This window comes from Anguilla rostrata, chromosome 1 (assembly GCF_018555375.3).
Source record: "Anguilla rostrata isolate EN2019 chromosome 1, ASM1855537v3, whole genome shotgun sequence".
Classification (NCBI taxonomy): domain Eukaryota; kingdom Metazoa; phylum Chordata; class Actinopteri; order Anguilliformes; family Anguillidae; genus Anguilla; species Anguilla rostrata.
The window spans coordinates 66,785,475-66,800,360 of NC_057933.1; the positions used below are offsets into that span (position 1 = coordinate 66,785,475).

Consider the following 14,886-nt stretch of genomic DNA (forward strand, 5'->3'; position numbering starts at 1 on the left):
CAAAAACATCACATAACAATCATTCACGAGACTGTTTATTGTGCACGAGATACACAATTGCACGAGCCACAGCGAATCCCGCAAATTCTTCTCTGCAGTGTAAAGATGTTCATACCAGGCAAAAGGTGGATAAAGAACGTCTGTGGAAATTGATCATCACTACTGCTACTGCATTTTAACCCAGCGCGGCAGTGTAAAGACAGCTTAAGTTGGCCTAATGTTAGACAATGAATGAGTATGTACATTACGTTACTTTTATAACAACCATTTTTTATTCAGTAAATAAGTGTTATAGTTGCCGTTGCCCAGGTGCCAACTGACTGACGTCACACAGGCGACACTGGTTGGATCCGGTTGGATCTATGGGAAGTGAGGTCCAAAAACACACCTGCAATTACCGCTTCTCGCCATTGGTACCGCCAAAGAGAACGAAACAGAAATCTTCGAGACTGTAACTTTAAGGCAGGAAACAGTTAAAGCGCAGGTACTGACTGTACTCTAATTCCCACAATGCTCTACACTTTCCGCAACAGGAAATGCATTTCAGAATCAGCTGACACTTTGATGCTTCACGAAAAAGACAGAATTCTTTCAACGTTGTGATAATACCCTTTATTTATAGTTTATTGAAAACCAATTAATAAATCAGTCATGTTGCGACCGAAAGCTTTGACTCAAGTTCTCAGCCAGGCGAACACAAGCGGAGTTCAGAGCACGCTGTAAGTAGAAAATAATTCCTCGGTAGCTAGCTAACGGTAGCTGAAGTTAGCTCATTTCTGATCTTACCGCTGTTGTATTTGCTAGTTAGCAAACGCTGGGGTCGCGGTCCTGTGACATAACGAAATTAATAACTAAGTCAGGTAGTTACGGCATTTAACGGTCTGTCAGCCTATATATTAGTTTATGGGCTATGTTCAGCTGTTTGTGTCTTTGGGAATGCGTGGCATAAGTTAGCTATATGAAACCCCAATTCTAATACTTGACAAGGAGCTGTCTGTCTCACGATCAACTCGGTGATCTTGACAGATCCTGTATCGGATCTGGAAAGATCCTGTATTGATGGACTGTATTTTCGAGTGCATGCTATCATACATCATTGTGTGTCTGGTTTGGAGGCCCTAAAAATTATGATGAGACGTCTTAACGATGATGTGTATCCCGAGTATGGCTTTTAATAGGCAGGGTAACGTTGCATATTTTTTTCCCTATGCTACAGGTTGTTAAATAACGAAGGTTCTCTCCTGGCCTACTCTGGTTATGGGGACACAGATGCTCGCGTCACAGCCGCAATCGCTAGTAATATATGGGCGGCCTATGACAAGAATGGACATCAAGCCTTCAATGAGGACAAACTCAAGTTTATCCTGATGGATTGTATGGTGAGACAGAGAATGGTGCTTCGATTTAATTGCATGCCGCAATACAGAACCGCAATGCTTGTCGTTACTTTCAGTCTAGTGCAACTCTCGTCTCCTTGAAGACTGGCATTCTTCAAACTCTAAATGACGGTCTGTAAGCTGTGCAATAAGGGCAGAAGAGTAACGCGACGGTATAAGCCTTGGAACGCATCTCAGCCTATAACAAAAACTATTAAAAAACTATACTAAAAAGTGTAGTCAAAAGGAAGTGATGTGTGTAGGCTCACCCGAGTAATTTTATCAGTAGCCTATATGTCATACTGTTTATTCTTTTTCACTTTTATGTTCTGTCTCATTTGATATTTTGCCTGTTTTATGGCCTTGTACGTTGTTTTTAACCTATTTTTTAAATCTTTTACTTTATTTTGTGTTACAAGTATATTTGTATCATATGCTACTTTAACACAATGACTATTAAACACTATAGAAATATTCTTCAACTTAATATTATACTATATTTCTTCAGTAAATACCCAGCTGTGTAAAGAAATCCTGTGAAAATGTAGACGTTCAGTAGTAAAGTTAAAAAAATCAAGAGGAGTCATGTTTTGACTTTAAGAGCTGTAAGTTGTGCAATATGAATTTCTTTGCACCCTTGTTTTTATTACAGGAGGGCCGAGTAGCAATCACACGTGTTGCTAACCTGCTGCTGTGCATGTATGCAAAGGAGACAGTGGGCTTTGGTATGCTGAAAGCCAAGGTGGGCAGTAATTATATGAATGGTATTAATCATAAAACTGGATTGATTAATGTTGCTGTCTGTAAATGTTTTAAAGCATATATATTTGAATACCAAACTGTCAGAGATAGTGTTTGTTATAACTGTCTTCTGCTACTGGAAAATTACACTTTTTTGTTTAATGAATTTGCACTTATTAAACTGTCAGGTAAAGCTTTATATTCTGAACCAACACAATCAGCGTCAAACTAACGTTTGGAATGCTGGTATTATGTAAATAGGAGGGGGTGTGTAGCTGCATTCTTGTAAGGCAAATTTACTGCTTACACAACAACAGTCTTCAGCTGTCATTCATTAGCCTAGCAAAATTGTTTTGCTAAAATGTCAGATCATTTTTATCGATTGATTGATTTATTTAAGAGGAACAGTGCACAACGGTCAACATATCAGTGTTCACATCAATACATAGAGTCATCTAATCACATAAATAATTGCTCTGATTAAGTAATTGCGTGCCAGATGTTGGCTTCAAATCCAGAAACATAAATTGTAGTTTGATCTCTTGGATGCTGCTGTAAGGCCCACAGTGGCTTTGTGAAATTTGCACTTAAATACTTGAGATTGGAGTCTATTCATATACTGTACCAGTAATACCCCAGTCCTTGCACAAAGAAAGAGGCCTCTTATAGTGAAGTCTTAGATTGAATTGAGCTTGCAACAAGTACACAATGCTGTGGAGACATTACAAAAGGTAACATTCAGATTAACCTAAATCAGAATTTTATTTTCCTGATCTCAATTCAAAAATTATTCCTAGTTCTGGTGGTGGCTGTTTCATGTTATGGAATGCTAAGCATTTAATACTGGGACATAATGAACATTTGCAATTGATAGTTGCAACCAACCACAAAACTGCAACTCTGGCACGCTGTAATTGTTTAGAAAGAATAAAGTGAATGTCCTTGAATGACCCAAGTTCAGACTTGAATACAGTTTGTACCAAGACTTGAAGGCTGCATTTCATTACTGGTCCCCAGTACACACATTTTGTATAGACCTAGTATTAAATCCCAGTATTGAGCACTGCTATAGTGGGGGCTGAATTCCTGAATAATGGGGTTTTAGTTTTTTTTTTTTTTTTTCTTTCAGGAATTCTGGATATTCTCTAACATATTAGCGTTGAATTACATACATAGAATTTTGAACAAAAAATGGTAATATATTAACCATTTAATAGAACAAGGATTACCTTTTGCTTTCTTGTATGGTAAATGTCAAAATGTGTCCATACAGTTTTACTTACCTTTTGAAAGCGAATCTTATTTTTTCTAGTGAAAACTCCAAACTGTTTGTGAAAGAAGGAATAAAATTAAAAAAGCAAATGTTTGCTTTTAAAGGGTCAAAGTTAAAGTCAAAAAGTCAGAGTTAAGGACAGATATGTATTGCATCCTGAAGGCTGAAGCGTTTCTGAGAGTGATACTCTGTTTTGTTTTTCCAGGCTGAAGCCCTTGTACAGTACTTGGAGGAACCCCTAACACAAGTGGCTGCTTCATAGTAGAAGGTCTTTTTCTGCAGCATTGACAGTGGGATTTTCTCGCTGAATATGGTAGAGAAAATCAAGTTGGAGCAGTTTCATGGACTATTAAACACTCTTCCCAAGGGACTGACTGTCTTGGTGTTTTTAAGCCACTCCTGGAGCATTTTCTACTGAATATGACTTACAACTTTGACCGTGCGCTGGATATGTCCTGTTGTGCTCATGTGTCAAATGCTCTAATCCTCAGAGAAGATCAGAAATTGAGGAACATCGCAACTTCAGGCTTTTATCATGCAGATTGCTGGAAAATGCGAAACCCTTAAAGCTTTTCTTAGTTCCTGTAATATCAGTGTCTTTGCTTTTCATTTTATTTGCTTCTTGATCTGGCCGCTAATGAATGCTACGTTTTTTCTGTTGAGATTCTATTAACCCAGCAGTAAAGAATCTACTAATCTAATTGGTGCTGGAACAAGAGGAAAACTATGAACTCCCCCCTCTTGCTAATTATAAACCTGCTTGGCTGACTATTGATGGCTGTACATTTGAAGGCAGGTGTGGACAATTAAATTTCTCAAAGGGTGAAGTCCTTCTGGCTTCAGAGTTATTGTCAGTCTGAATAACAGCCTCAATGAAACAATGAGGAAAGAAGGGAAAACCAGCCAAACCTGCAGACATCCTGGTTTTGCCCATCCTTTATTCGGAGACAGAAATGCTGACTGACAGCAGTACCCCCCTTTTCATTTGTACAGTTTAAGTAGAGCTCACAGCTTACTGGAGGATCATCATACCAGCTGTGAACATTAACTTTGAAATTAAGTGTGAATGTAATGCTGTTATATTTAGAGTTCTGCAATTAAAACATTTTCTTGGTAACAAACCATTTGCTCACTAGACTCTTGCATTTGCTCTGGTATTGCCACTGAAATTTTGGAAGGTAACCATTTTTTTTTCCATACAACTAACATAGGCTGCTGTAGGTTGTGGGGGGGAAAAAGTAAAGTGCATTCCCTTCTTTTTAAACACACAGTTAAAGTATACTTTAAAATGCCATCCTGGAACTCATTAAAAATTGTATGACTTTTATATCTGAAGCAACATGGAGCCAGCAGGAGGAATATTGTTAAAATTCAGTAGTACAGGGTGTTTAACTGAAGTTGGCTTGTGACACCTACCGAATCCTAAAGACAATATTTACTCAAGGAAAAGGGAATTAGCTCTGTGAGATACTGCTACTGCAGTGTCATCGTGGAAATAAACTGAGGTGACCTCTATTGAGTTACGGATTGAAACTACAGGGGTGTTGTCAGAATGACGTTTTAATATTTGGTTTTGAATAAGAGTTACTTGTCTGGGGAAGAGCATGATCTAGGATGGCACTCAACCGCTGTGTAAGAAAAGGGGAGGGTTCGTTACACAGAGATGGATGCCATTGGATCTGGCAGGAGCAAGGAAGTTGAGAGCGGAGGAGCATTTCCTCTGACTGTGCTGCACCTGTAAACCTGTAGTTTTACCTGTTCAACCTGCCTCTGCCTCGCTCTGAGACACACCCCTCAACCTGCATCTCTTTTGTCAGCTGAACTGCCTGACTTTACAGTAGGGCTAGCTCATATACAAGCGCTTGCTCCCAGAAAGTGAGGACACTGAGCTAGCTTTTAGTAGTAGCTGTAGTGTTAGTGAGGTCTGGAGATTTTGGGAAGGCGAAAGTGATTTGTGGTATTCTGTTGTTTCTTTGGGTTGAATCCAGCCTGAGAGGCTGTTCTCAGACTTTTGACTGACGGCTGACAAGAACCATTGAATGGGCTCAACATGCCATTAGAAGACACTTATAACTTTGTCTTTAAAGGTGAGTAGATTTAAAACTTATCACAAGTAGACATATGGTTTTGAGTCCTGATACATACATGCTTGTAGGGTTCTTAAAACTGCCTTTTGGTGTGTTTGCCCCACAATTGAACCCCAAAATCAATGCTTTGGGTATGCTGTTCTTTTACATTGCTTCTGTTATCAGATTACATGTCAAGGATTATTTGTGTGTACTGATAGCTGTAGGCATCTGATATCCTGTAGTGTCACCAACCCTCCCTCTAAGACTTGATGATGTCAATGACAAGAAACTTGTTTAAGAACATAAGATTAAGGAATTAATGCCGACAAATGTAAAGCAGAGCTTCCCATTTCTGTGTGATGTTTTTCCTTATCAACTAAAATATTCACAACACATTTCATTGTTCTGTTACACAAAGTGTCAGGTGTGTCACCCAGCCACATGTTTGTTTTTCTGGATTGATAGTGCTTACAGGTGATCAGGAGGAAAATATTGGAAGCCAAATGTCTAATTGTTTTTGCATGTCACAGTCTGCCGTGCATTGTATCTAGCCAGGTTAATGGATTTACTTGGATGCGTCACAGGTGCGTTTCTGCCATTCCCATTCGGTCATATGGAAATGAGGCCAAACTACAAGTCAGTGCAACGAATAAATAATACGCTACAGCGATTTCTTAAAAGAACAGGAATGCTCAGCTAAATTTGCCCCAAGGATAAAGGTGGGGTTAACTTGTTTGTCTTTAACTGTTCATGTACACACTGTTCTGTATATCTTTCATTTGTTCTCTATAATTGTAGCATGAGTTGGTTTGGGAACTTTAGTCAGGTCTGCTAGAAAGCGTTACACCAATTTACTTCCAGTTGCTCCAAAATATGTTTGCATCTATATTCCACACAGCATCACAGAAGATTAATAGCACAGCAACCTCATGTACTGTATGTCTATCATATATAAATCAAATTAACAATATCACAAAGAGCAGATTTAAAGAAGAGTACACTATTGGGTCTTGAAATAAGCTTGATGCAAGACACATTCTCAAGACAAATCTATGAGCTTTTATATGATACAGCATGCTGCATAACCCTTATCCTGTTTACGATGGAGATCCTTGTGCTCATTGCACAAAGGGGGGGGGGGGGGATAGTGCTTTTGTGGTCAAATTTTCTATTGCTTCACAAATCAGAAATTTACAAATTTGTATATTACACAAATTTGTGTATATTACACAATTACACATATTTCCCCTAAACTCTACATTAACCATGGGAAACTACATTATTATGTCTAATATTTTTCAGTACAAAAGTTGCTTCATTTGGTGGCTCATTTGCTCTGTAAATACATGCTATTGACTGCTCCATATACACAATATCCTAAATCTTAGAATCCACTGTTAATGTGATAATGAACATTGCAGTTTCCAATGAATGGAAGGCTATCAATTTTTAGAATCTGTCTAGTAAAGTCTAGTAAAGTTTTTAATCTAAATAAAGCCCAAAATGCAATATAGACATCGAATTGAGTGAATGATACACCCACATGCATTAAAAAGCCAATCAAATTTCTTCCTTTACTTTTTCAACCTCATAAATGATACAGGGGGCTTTAACACAATCTGTTTGTAAAATGATGATGCGGGATTTTTAAATGTGAATTGGAACACAGCATCATTTCAGTGATAAATTTCATATCCTGAGTCAACTTGAACTTAGAGGAATTTGTGGTTTGAATCAATGTGTACAACAATTTTGACATAGAATTTAAGGCAACAGCACTGGTTTTAGCATAGTTCCTGCAGGAAATGCCATCAGGATGAAACTGATAGATGGTCACACCATTTCCGGTGCACAGGACCATATTGTCATGTTGTGTAAGTTGTGTGTTATACATGCTCGCATAGATTTCCTAGAAATAGAAATGGCCATACTGTTCAGAGCGCAGAGTCAGCAATGCCTTTCTGGTGTGCCACTGGATGAGACTGGAGGTCAGGATTCTGTTTGGTCATAGATATGTTGTAGAAACCAGAAGGTGTGGTTTCTTTACAATTCTTTTATACCTACTGCCTCCACCCACCTTCCCATCCTGTTTGCCATAGTCATTGTCTCTTAGAACCAGTAATTAATGACTTGAAATCTTTAACATGACCAAAGTTGCCTGTCCATAGCAGGACATAATGAGGTTTCTGTTTAATTTCCTTCCTTCAGAATGTAGTAGAAATTATACTTCTCTTATTCCTTATAACATTAACAAATCTTTATGCCCTTAACATTAACAAATCTTTATGCTATTTATGTTATTGTATGAATGATTGAAAATCAGCCCATTCCAATGATAGGCCCCAGCATTGAAAAAAACATTTCACCACGCATCATTACCCATTTTATACCATCTCAAACTAATAATCTATACTTTGAAGAGGAATTTTAATGTATGTTATCATCATTTTAAATGATGCTTCAAATGAAATGTCTATTTTGAAAAACTTCAAAAATAACAATGACAGAGAAATATCTTTTTTTTCTTGTGGTGATCTATAATGAACATGCATGCTAATGCTACGGATTTTCATCCATTTCAAGATGATAGCAGGATATAGAACAACAAGACATCAAAAATAAAACAGTCAGAATAGCTTGATGAAGATGAGCAAGTATTTTACAATATTGTCTCATAACCATGACTGAGAAATGTTTGTATAAATCCATTACTTTATTGTGAGATTTTGAACAATTTAAGCAAGTTAAGCATCACAACGTCGATGGTCCCAATTTCAGCTATGTCATTTCAATGTCTTCACCATTATGAGTCACTGGCTCAGTTTTCACCCTATTTGAGGACATATCTTTCACTATGTGAGCCATTTTCCTTCCAACTTATCCCTCGTGTAACAGTTATGACACAGTCATTCTCATAAACCACTGGATTAAGTTGTGAATCCAAAATCACTTAAAGTCCACACCAGCTATCCATGGACACAATTTCAGCTATTTTACATTGGTTCCTCTCATCTCTCATCTTTTAGTGGTCCTGATTGGAGAATCTGGGGTGGGCAAGAGCAACCTGCTGTCTCGCTTCACCAAGAATGAGTTCAACCACGACAGCCGCACTACCATCGGCGTGGAGTTCAGCACGCGCACGGTGCAGCTGGATTCCGCCACAATCAAGGCCCAGATCTGGGACACCGCCGGGCTGGAGCGGTATCGGGCCATCACCTCAGCGTAAGTGCCTCTATTTACGATCAAATTCAATGCTGCTTTCATTTAGTGTCTTATATGCTGATTCCGATGGGGACGACATGTTACCTTCTTCTGTGGCCAGTAACATAAACAGACATACAAGCCCTAGCATCTTTATCATTATGTGTATTGCAAACAGTATGAAAAAAATAAGGCACAAGCCTATCACATTGTGTGGCAGAGTAAGTGTGAAGAAGGGTAGTGTTGGCACCCACGGCACCAGACACCAGAGAGTCATAGGTTCAATTCCAGAGAATACTGCTCAGTAATATTACTCAAAATATGTTTCAGCCACTTGCATCTACTTTTCAGGTTTTATTTGAACTTTGAGGATGTCTCATTTGCTAAGAGGATGGTGCATGAGTGCAAGAGTACTGTTCCTCTAATGACTCTATGCCCTCATTTAAATTGTAATGTCTCTTGATATCTACCTCCAGGTATTACAGAGGTGCAGTGGGTGCACTGCTGGTCTACGACATTGCCAAGCAGCTAACATATGAGAGCGTGGAGGGCTGGCTGAAGGAGCTCTACGACCATGCGGACCCCAACATTGTTGTCATGTTAGTGGGCAACAAGAGCGACCTGACATCACTGCGATCTGTGCCTGTAACAGAGGCGAAGGAATTTGCAGGTGCCCTTCTGTGACTTACAGTGCCATATGTGTGATTCATCCCTGATGACAAGCATGTACATCATATGTATATTTGTATAGAAAAATATGCATGTGTGTGAAGTATACTATATGTAAAATGTATATGATTGTGGCTAGTGAACATTGTGAGATGTCATCCATCAGATTCTCCCTTTTCCAATACAGAGAAGAAGAGTTTGTTATTCATGGAGACCTCAGCTTTGGAATCCACAAACGTTGAGGCTGCTTTCAATAGCGTCCTTGCAGGTAATCTGCCATTTTTAAAATTCATTTCCCATCCCTTTTGTTTTTATTATGTTTTCCAGTTTTATTGATTTACACATTGTTTTTCACTTCTTAATCATATAATATCCTCAGTTTTTCCTTAGAGAAATGCCACTGTGACATAGTACTGGCTGTGCCAAAAGAATATATGCATCTCTATATGATTATCTTTTATTGATAATACTTTTAAGGCTAATTATGTGTGATGGATTCTTTCCTTTTTACTGAGATTATTGCCATCAATTTGCCCTAGTTCCAGGTTAGCTTGTTCCTGTGGAGTACAGTGGCAGGACCCTCTACCCCTCATCCTGCAATAAAAAGCACAAAGACAACTTGATAATACGTAATAGAACTTGACAGTACATAATTAGGCACAAAGCATGCTTTCCTCCTATTCAATTTAGGTAATGTCACGCGTTTGTTTGTCTAATGATTGGTTGTCTGTAATTCATTGGAATATATGCAGTTAAATGCAACACTGGGACAGTGACAGAATTTTTTGTCTTAAAGTACAGACTGCGCTCAGCTTTAAGTTGATGGTGTTCACATCCATATTGTATGATCTGTGTAGGAATTACAGCCCTTATTTTATATATATATATATATATATATTGTTCCCCGATTTTAGGGGCAAAAGTAATTGGATAAATGTGCTCAATCTGAAATAAATAGTTATATTTAGTACTTGATTGCAAATCCTTTGCATTCAATGTCTGGCTGACATCTGCAACGCTTGGGCATCACAGATGCTAGGTATCTTCCTTGGTGATGCTCTGCCTGGCTAGTACTGCATCCATCTTCATGCACATTTTAGCAAACTCTGACCTGGCCATTTTGTTCTTGAGGTTTTCCAGTGGTTTATATCTTGCAGTGAACCCACTGATGTTATGCTGGTGCATAGTCTTCTCTTTATGGTAGTCTTTGACATATCTGTGCCTACATCCTGGAGAGTGCTCTTGATCTGATTGACTGTTGAAAATGTGTATTCATCTCCCATCCACTACAGTAGTCTTCCGTGGTCTACCAGGTAGTTTGCTGTTGCTAAGCTCTCACTGCAATTCCAGTGTTGCTGTACTAACTCTTATTGCCTTATTATTGATCTGTTTACCCAGAGATCCACAAGAGGGTGAGCGGCAAACAGGTAACGCGTGGGTCCTTCAGCGCTGGGGCCCTGTCCCCCCAGGCTCCCGTGCCTCGAGTAAACCAGGAGGAGAAAAGGGCCTGCTGCTGAAGCCTCTGAAGGACAATTCAGAGGGTGGGCTTAGAGAAGGGGATGCTGGGACACAGTACCCCCATTTTTATCGTGTCCATTAAAGGGACCAGGCTGTGTAATATTTGTGCAAAATGAGGGTGTGACACTTGCCAAGAAATGTTCTGTTCTGAGAGATAACAGAATGGGGAAATGTGTGGACTGCGAGGATTGTTGATTTTGATTTTGATTAGTTAAAATGTATAGTGACCCAACAGACAAAAAACTGTCCTTGTTGTTCAATTGAAAAATTGTACATATGTTTTTGTAAGTAGGAAACAGAATTTTTCTTTTTTTTTTTTTTTGGAAAATTTTTTTTAAAGCCAAAATATTTCATTCATAAATAGAAAAATATTGCCAAATATTGGCTAACTGATGAGAGAAATCCAGATCTTTGTATTGTTTATACTCATATGATTCTTTGAAATTTCCATATATGAAGAGGGTTGTTATATGTAATTATAAAGATATATCAAATGCGAAATCAAAGTATGTTTTTTTACATTGTATTACTGTACATCCCGCTACATAATTTCTATTTTAACTTCTCATTCACCATGAAGTGTACATGACATTTACTTTAAGTGATATTTCACTGCTGTTGATGATAATTATGATAATTATGATTATTTATCATTATGTACAAGAAAAACATTTGTTGAAATTTCATTTTCCTCCAAGGAGCTGACATATTCGAGCTATGAAACCTCTCTGTGGTGTTCAACTATTCGTACTGGAAATTTGATTAAATAAAATTGGTAGGTTGTAAAACACTGATTCATAATGTTTATTCAACATTTTAGGATGTAGCTAGCTGGGTAAGCTATGTGTGTACAGATGAGAAAAACAGTAGACATTAGATTCTTATTACAGATGAGTATCTGAGGATACTGTAGGTGCCACACTGTCTGCTCTGAGCTGAGTTGAAACCACAGTGTAAATTGACCCCAAGCACTATCTGGAAGGGGCTACTTCATTCAAACTCCTGAGAATTTAGAGGGGTTTACATCATTCATGGGCACAATCATAATTTTTTCTCTCACATAGAATTCATTGCTTATACAAGATTTAAAACCTTTCATTTTGTGTCTTTTAACTGCTGTCAGTAGCACACACATGTACTTGGAATCATACTCATCTTTTTCATATAGAACTGAAATACTTATTTCAATTAACATTTATCTATATTTTCTTTCGATGTATGGGCCTGTAACCTGAACTAGCCATATCCAACACTTACATTTTGTAGTGAATGAATACATTAGAATTTCCCATCGACTGCATCTGTTTTCCCCCTTTCCCTCTAATGTGAATGTAGAATAGCATTCCCCCCTCCCCCTGCCATATTGCAGCCTTAAAGCTTGCACAATGACTGTCTTCTGCTCTGTTTCTTAGCTAACGGCACATCTGAAACACAGACATGTATGGTCAAACTGGAAAGCCTTACATTTTGTGTGTGCACGTGCAGGTAGTGTCTGACAAACTAAAAGGCACCCATCAAACGTGTGAAATGAAATTATAAGTTCAGGCCTGTGCCTGTGGCAATCGATAAACTATCAAACCATCCACCATCACTGTTTTATCATATAGAGTGAGAGGTACACTTTGTGTCCATTTACGTTTTCACAGCAGCAAAGCTTTCATTTACAGACAAGCAAGCCTTTCTTTTCCCCAAGCGTATTTGGCTGAGCTGACCAGAGGCTAAGTGCTTTGTCTCTTCTGCAGTCGCTTTTGCATGACGCCTTGCATCAGTGTGTCCACAGATGTCTGCAAAGAGGCAGTCATTCAGTCTCAGTTTACAAGCAGACAGCCATTTTGTTTCCAAATGCTTGGAGCGCCAGCAGCCAAGTGTTAGTGATTACTGTTAAGTGGGCTGCATCTGGTAAAAAGAAGGCTACTAATATATGATACAAAAGCCAGGTACAAAAGAACTCTTCTCAGTCATTGACATTCCCTTATATCATTAGTCTTTCACAGTATGCACCCAAATGATTTTTTTCATCCCCTTACCACTTACTTGTAGCATATAATTAGTAAGCACCCTTTAGCTATATGAAATCTTATTTTACATATTGTCCATGTACATCCATGGCTACTGCCCTAAATCAAATCACTTTAGTTATTTGTTGACGAGAACAGCCTAGTCACTTGTCCATTCCCTTAACAACTTTGTTACACTTCTATCTTGTATAAAGTCTCATATATATATATATATATATATATATATATATATTTTTTTTTTTTTTTGGACCTGTGTAACTCAAGGCAATCACTTTATCAATGACTCTACAACAGCATTTTCCCCTTCTCCTTCCTTTCAAACAATACAGAATATGTTTTGCTGGCATGTTTTATCATCAAGGACAAAAAAGGGGAAATAAAGTGCTAGACCAATGGGAGTACAGAACCACATAGTTATATCTTCATTATGCCAGGCCAAATGCAAAAGTGCACACTACACCACAAGGGGGCAATGTCAACTGAAAAGGTGTGTGTGGTCACAGGCGGCTGGTTGTCAGAAACCTTAGTATGCCCTTCATTGTACATTAAAATTATATGGGTTAATTTGAAAATATACACTAAAACTGAAATACCATTTTTAAAAATCTAGAAAGGGATTTATTACTTGAAACCACTGCACAAGAGGTTTCGCAGAAACTATGGAGATTAATCAAACATTTTGACTTGCATATTGGTATGCTTTATGCTGACAGAAATGTAAAAAAAAATAACCTTCAGTAAGACCAAAATAATTGTGCTAAAGAGTGATTTGCAGTTATAACTGTGGCTAATCTTTATACAAACTGGAATTTCAAAAGTGTATGCTGAATGCATTACATAGTACACAGTCTCAGTTTATTAGCATATCATCAGAATTTTTATTTTTGTCTATATTTCCCAACTGTCTTTTTATTCATTCAGGAGTTTTGATGTTATTTTTTAAAAATAATTCAGGAATCTGAACGGTTGGCCCTGTAGTGCTTGTTTTTGATTGGCCCAGCCAGTTTTTGTATGCAATGAAGGATATTGTAGATACTGACGGATGTTTATGATGACCTGCTGGCTTTGCAATGGCTGGCATAGGGGCACTGGCGAATGTGTGGTTTAAAGCAAGAAAATGTACTTAATATAACTCCAAAGCTACTTGAACAGTGATATTATTCCTCCAAAAGTTATGTATGTGTATATTACCCGATTATATTCTTTAAAAATTAGTCTATTTTCAGTTGAAACTATTTGTCGCAGCACATGCAACCTGGCACTGCTGGCACAAATATAAAAATTGATATTTATGTTTTTAATTGTGAATAAACACTATAAAATAAATAAAATTTAAACCATGAATGACCCTACACCAGCCATTGTTAGGCTGGCCGGTATTCAGGAACTTCTGTAAATTCCTAAAACATCCTTCATCACAAACAAAAATATTTGGGCAAAAATATATTTATACTGTAAAACTGATACAATGAATAACAAACTCCAGTAAGTGAACTATCCTTTTAAGTCTAGTTGGTAGTTTTGCTAACACATTTTATATGTAACCACTAGATGGCGGCATATTTATTTTCTTTGAGATGGAGTTCAAATTCCTCTTTGAACTTACTCATGCTGACAACACCAATTCTGCGCCAACCCAAAGCCCCCCTTTTTAAGACAAAAATGGAACTGATTTATAATTCAAGTTATCATTCAAATATGTATCATTCAATATGTCTTCTGCTCCTACCATAGTGACCTGTGCTTGCAGTTTATTTTATTATTTATTTATCTTTTTCATATTGATTTGATAACTGACACGATATATAACACTAACTCTGATGCTGGAGGCCATCCGGTCTTTCCCAATGACTGACAAAGTGTGCAATGATTTTACTCAGGGGATGTGCTGGTACACTCTTAAGAAGAGCCTTGACCACTTGGATCTACTTGCTGAGGATCACTAATGTAATGAAGGAGGCTGTTTCACTCTCATTATCCTACATTATTTATTTGTTTATCAGACACTCCTATCCATGATG

At 37.9% G+C, this 14,886-nt stretch overlaps 2 protein-coding genes across 2 annotated transcripts; both read left to right on the forward strand.

Moving 5' to 3' along the window:
• The first annotated feature begins 500 nt into the window (after positions 1-500).
• lamtor2 (late endosomal/lysosomal adaptor, MAPK and MTOR activator 2) lies at positions 501-4,511 on the forward strand. The gene is made up of 4 exons (XM_064351432.1): positions 501-719; positions 1,217-1,379; positions 2,029-2,118; positions 3,596-4,511. Exons 1-4 carry the CDS (start codon positions 652-654, stop codon positions 3,650-3,652), a joined length of 378 nt encoding a protein of 125 aa, XP_064207502.1. The 5' UTR covers positions 501-651; the 3' UTR covers positions 3,653-4,511.
• Positions 4,512-4,653: 142 nt separating this feature from the next.
• Positions 4,654-11,635, forward strand: LOC135263423 (ras-related protein Rab-25-like). Its single transcript, XM_064351421.1, has 5 exons — positions 4,654-5,477; positions 8,486-8,681; positions 9,137-9,330; positions 9,517-9,597; positions 10,728-11,635. The coding sequence occupies exons 1-5, from the start codon at positions 5,441-5,443 to the stop codon at positions 10,844-10,846; spliced, it is 627 nt and encodes a 208-aa protein (XP_064207491.1). The 5' UTR covers positions 4,654-5,440; the 3' UTR covers positions 10,847-11,635.
• Positions 11,636-14,886: the final 3,251 nt, after the last annotated feature.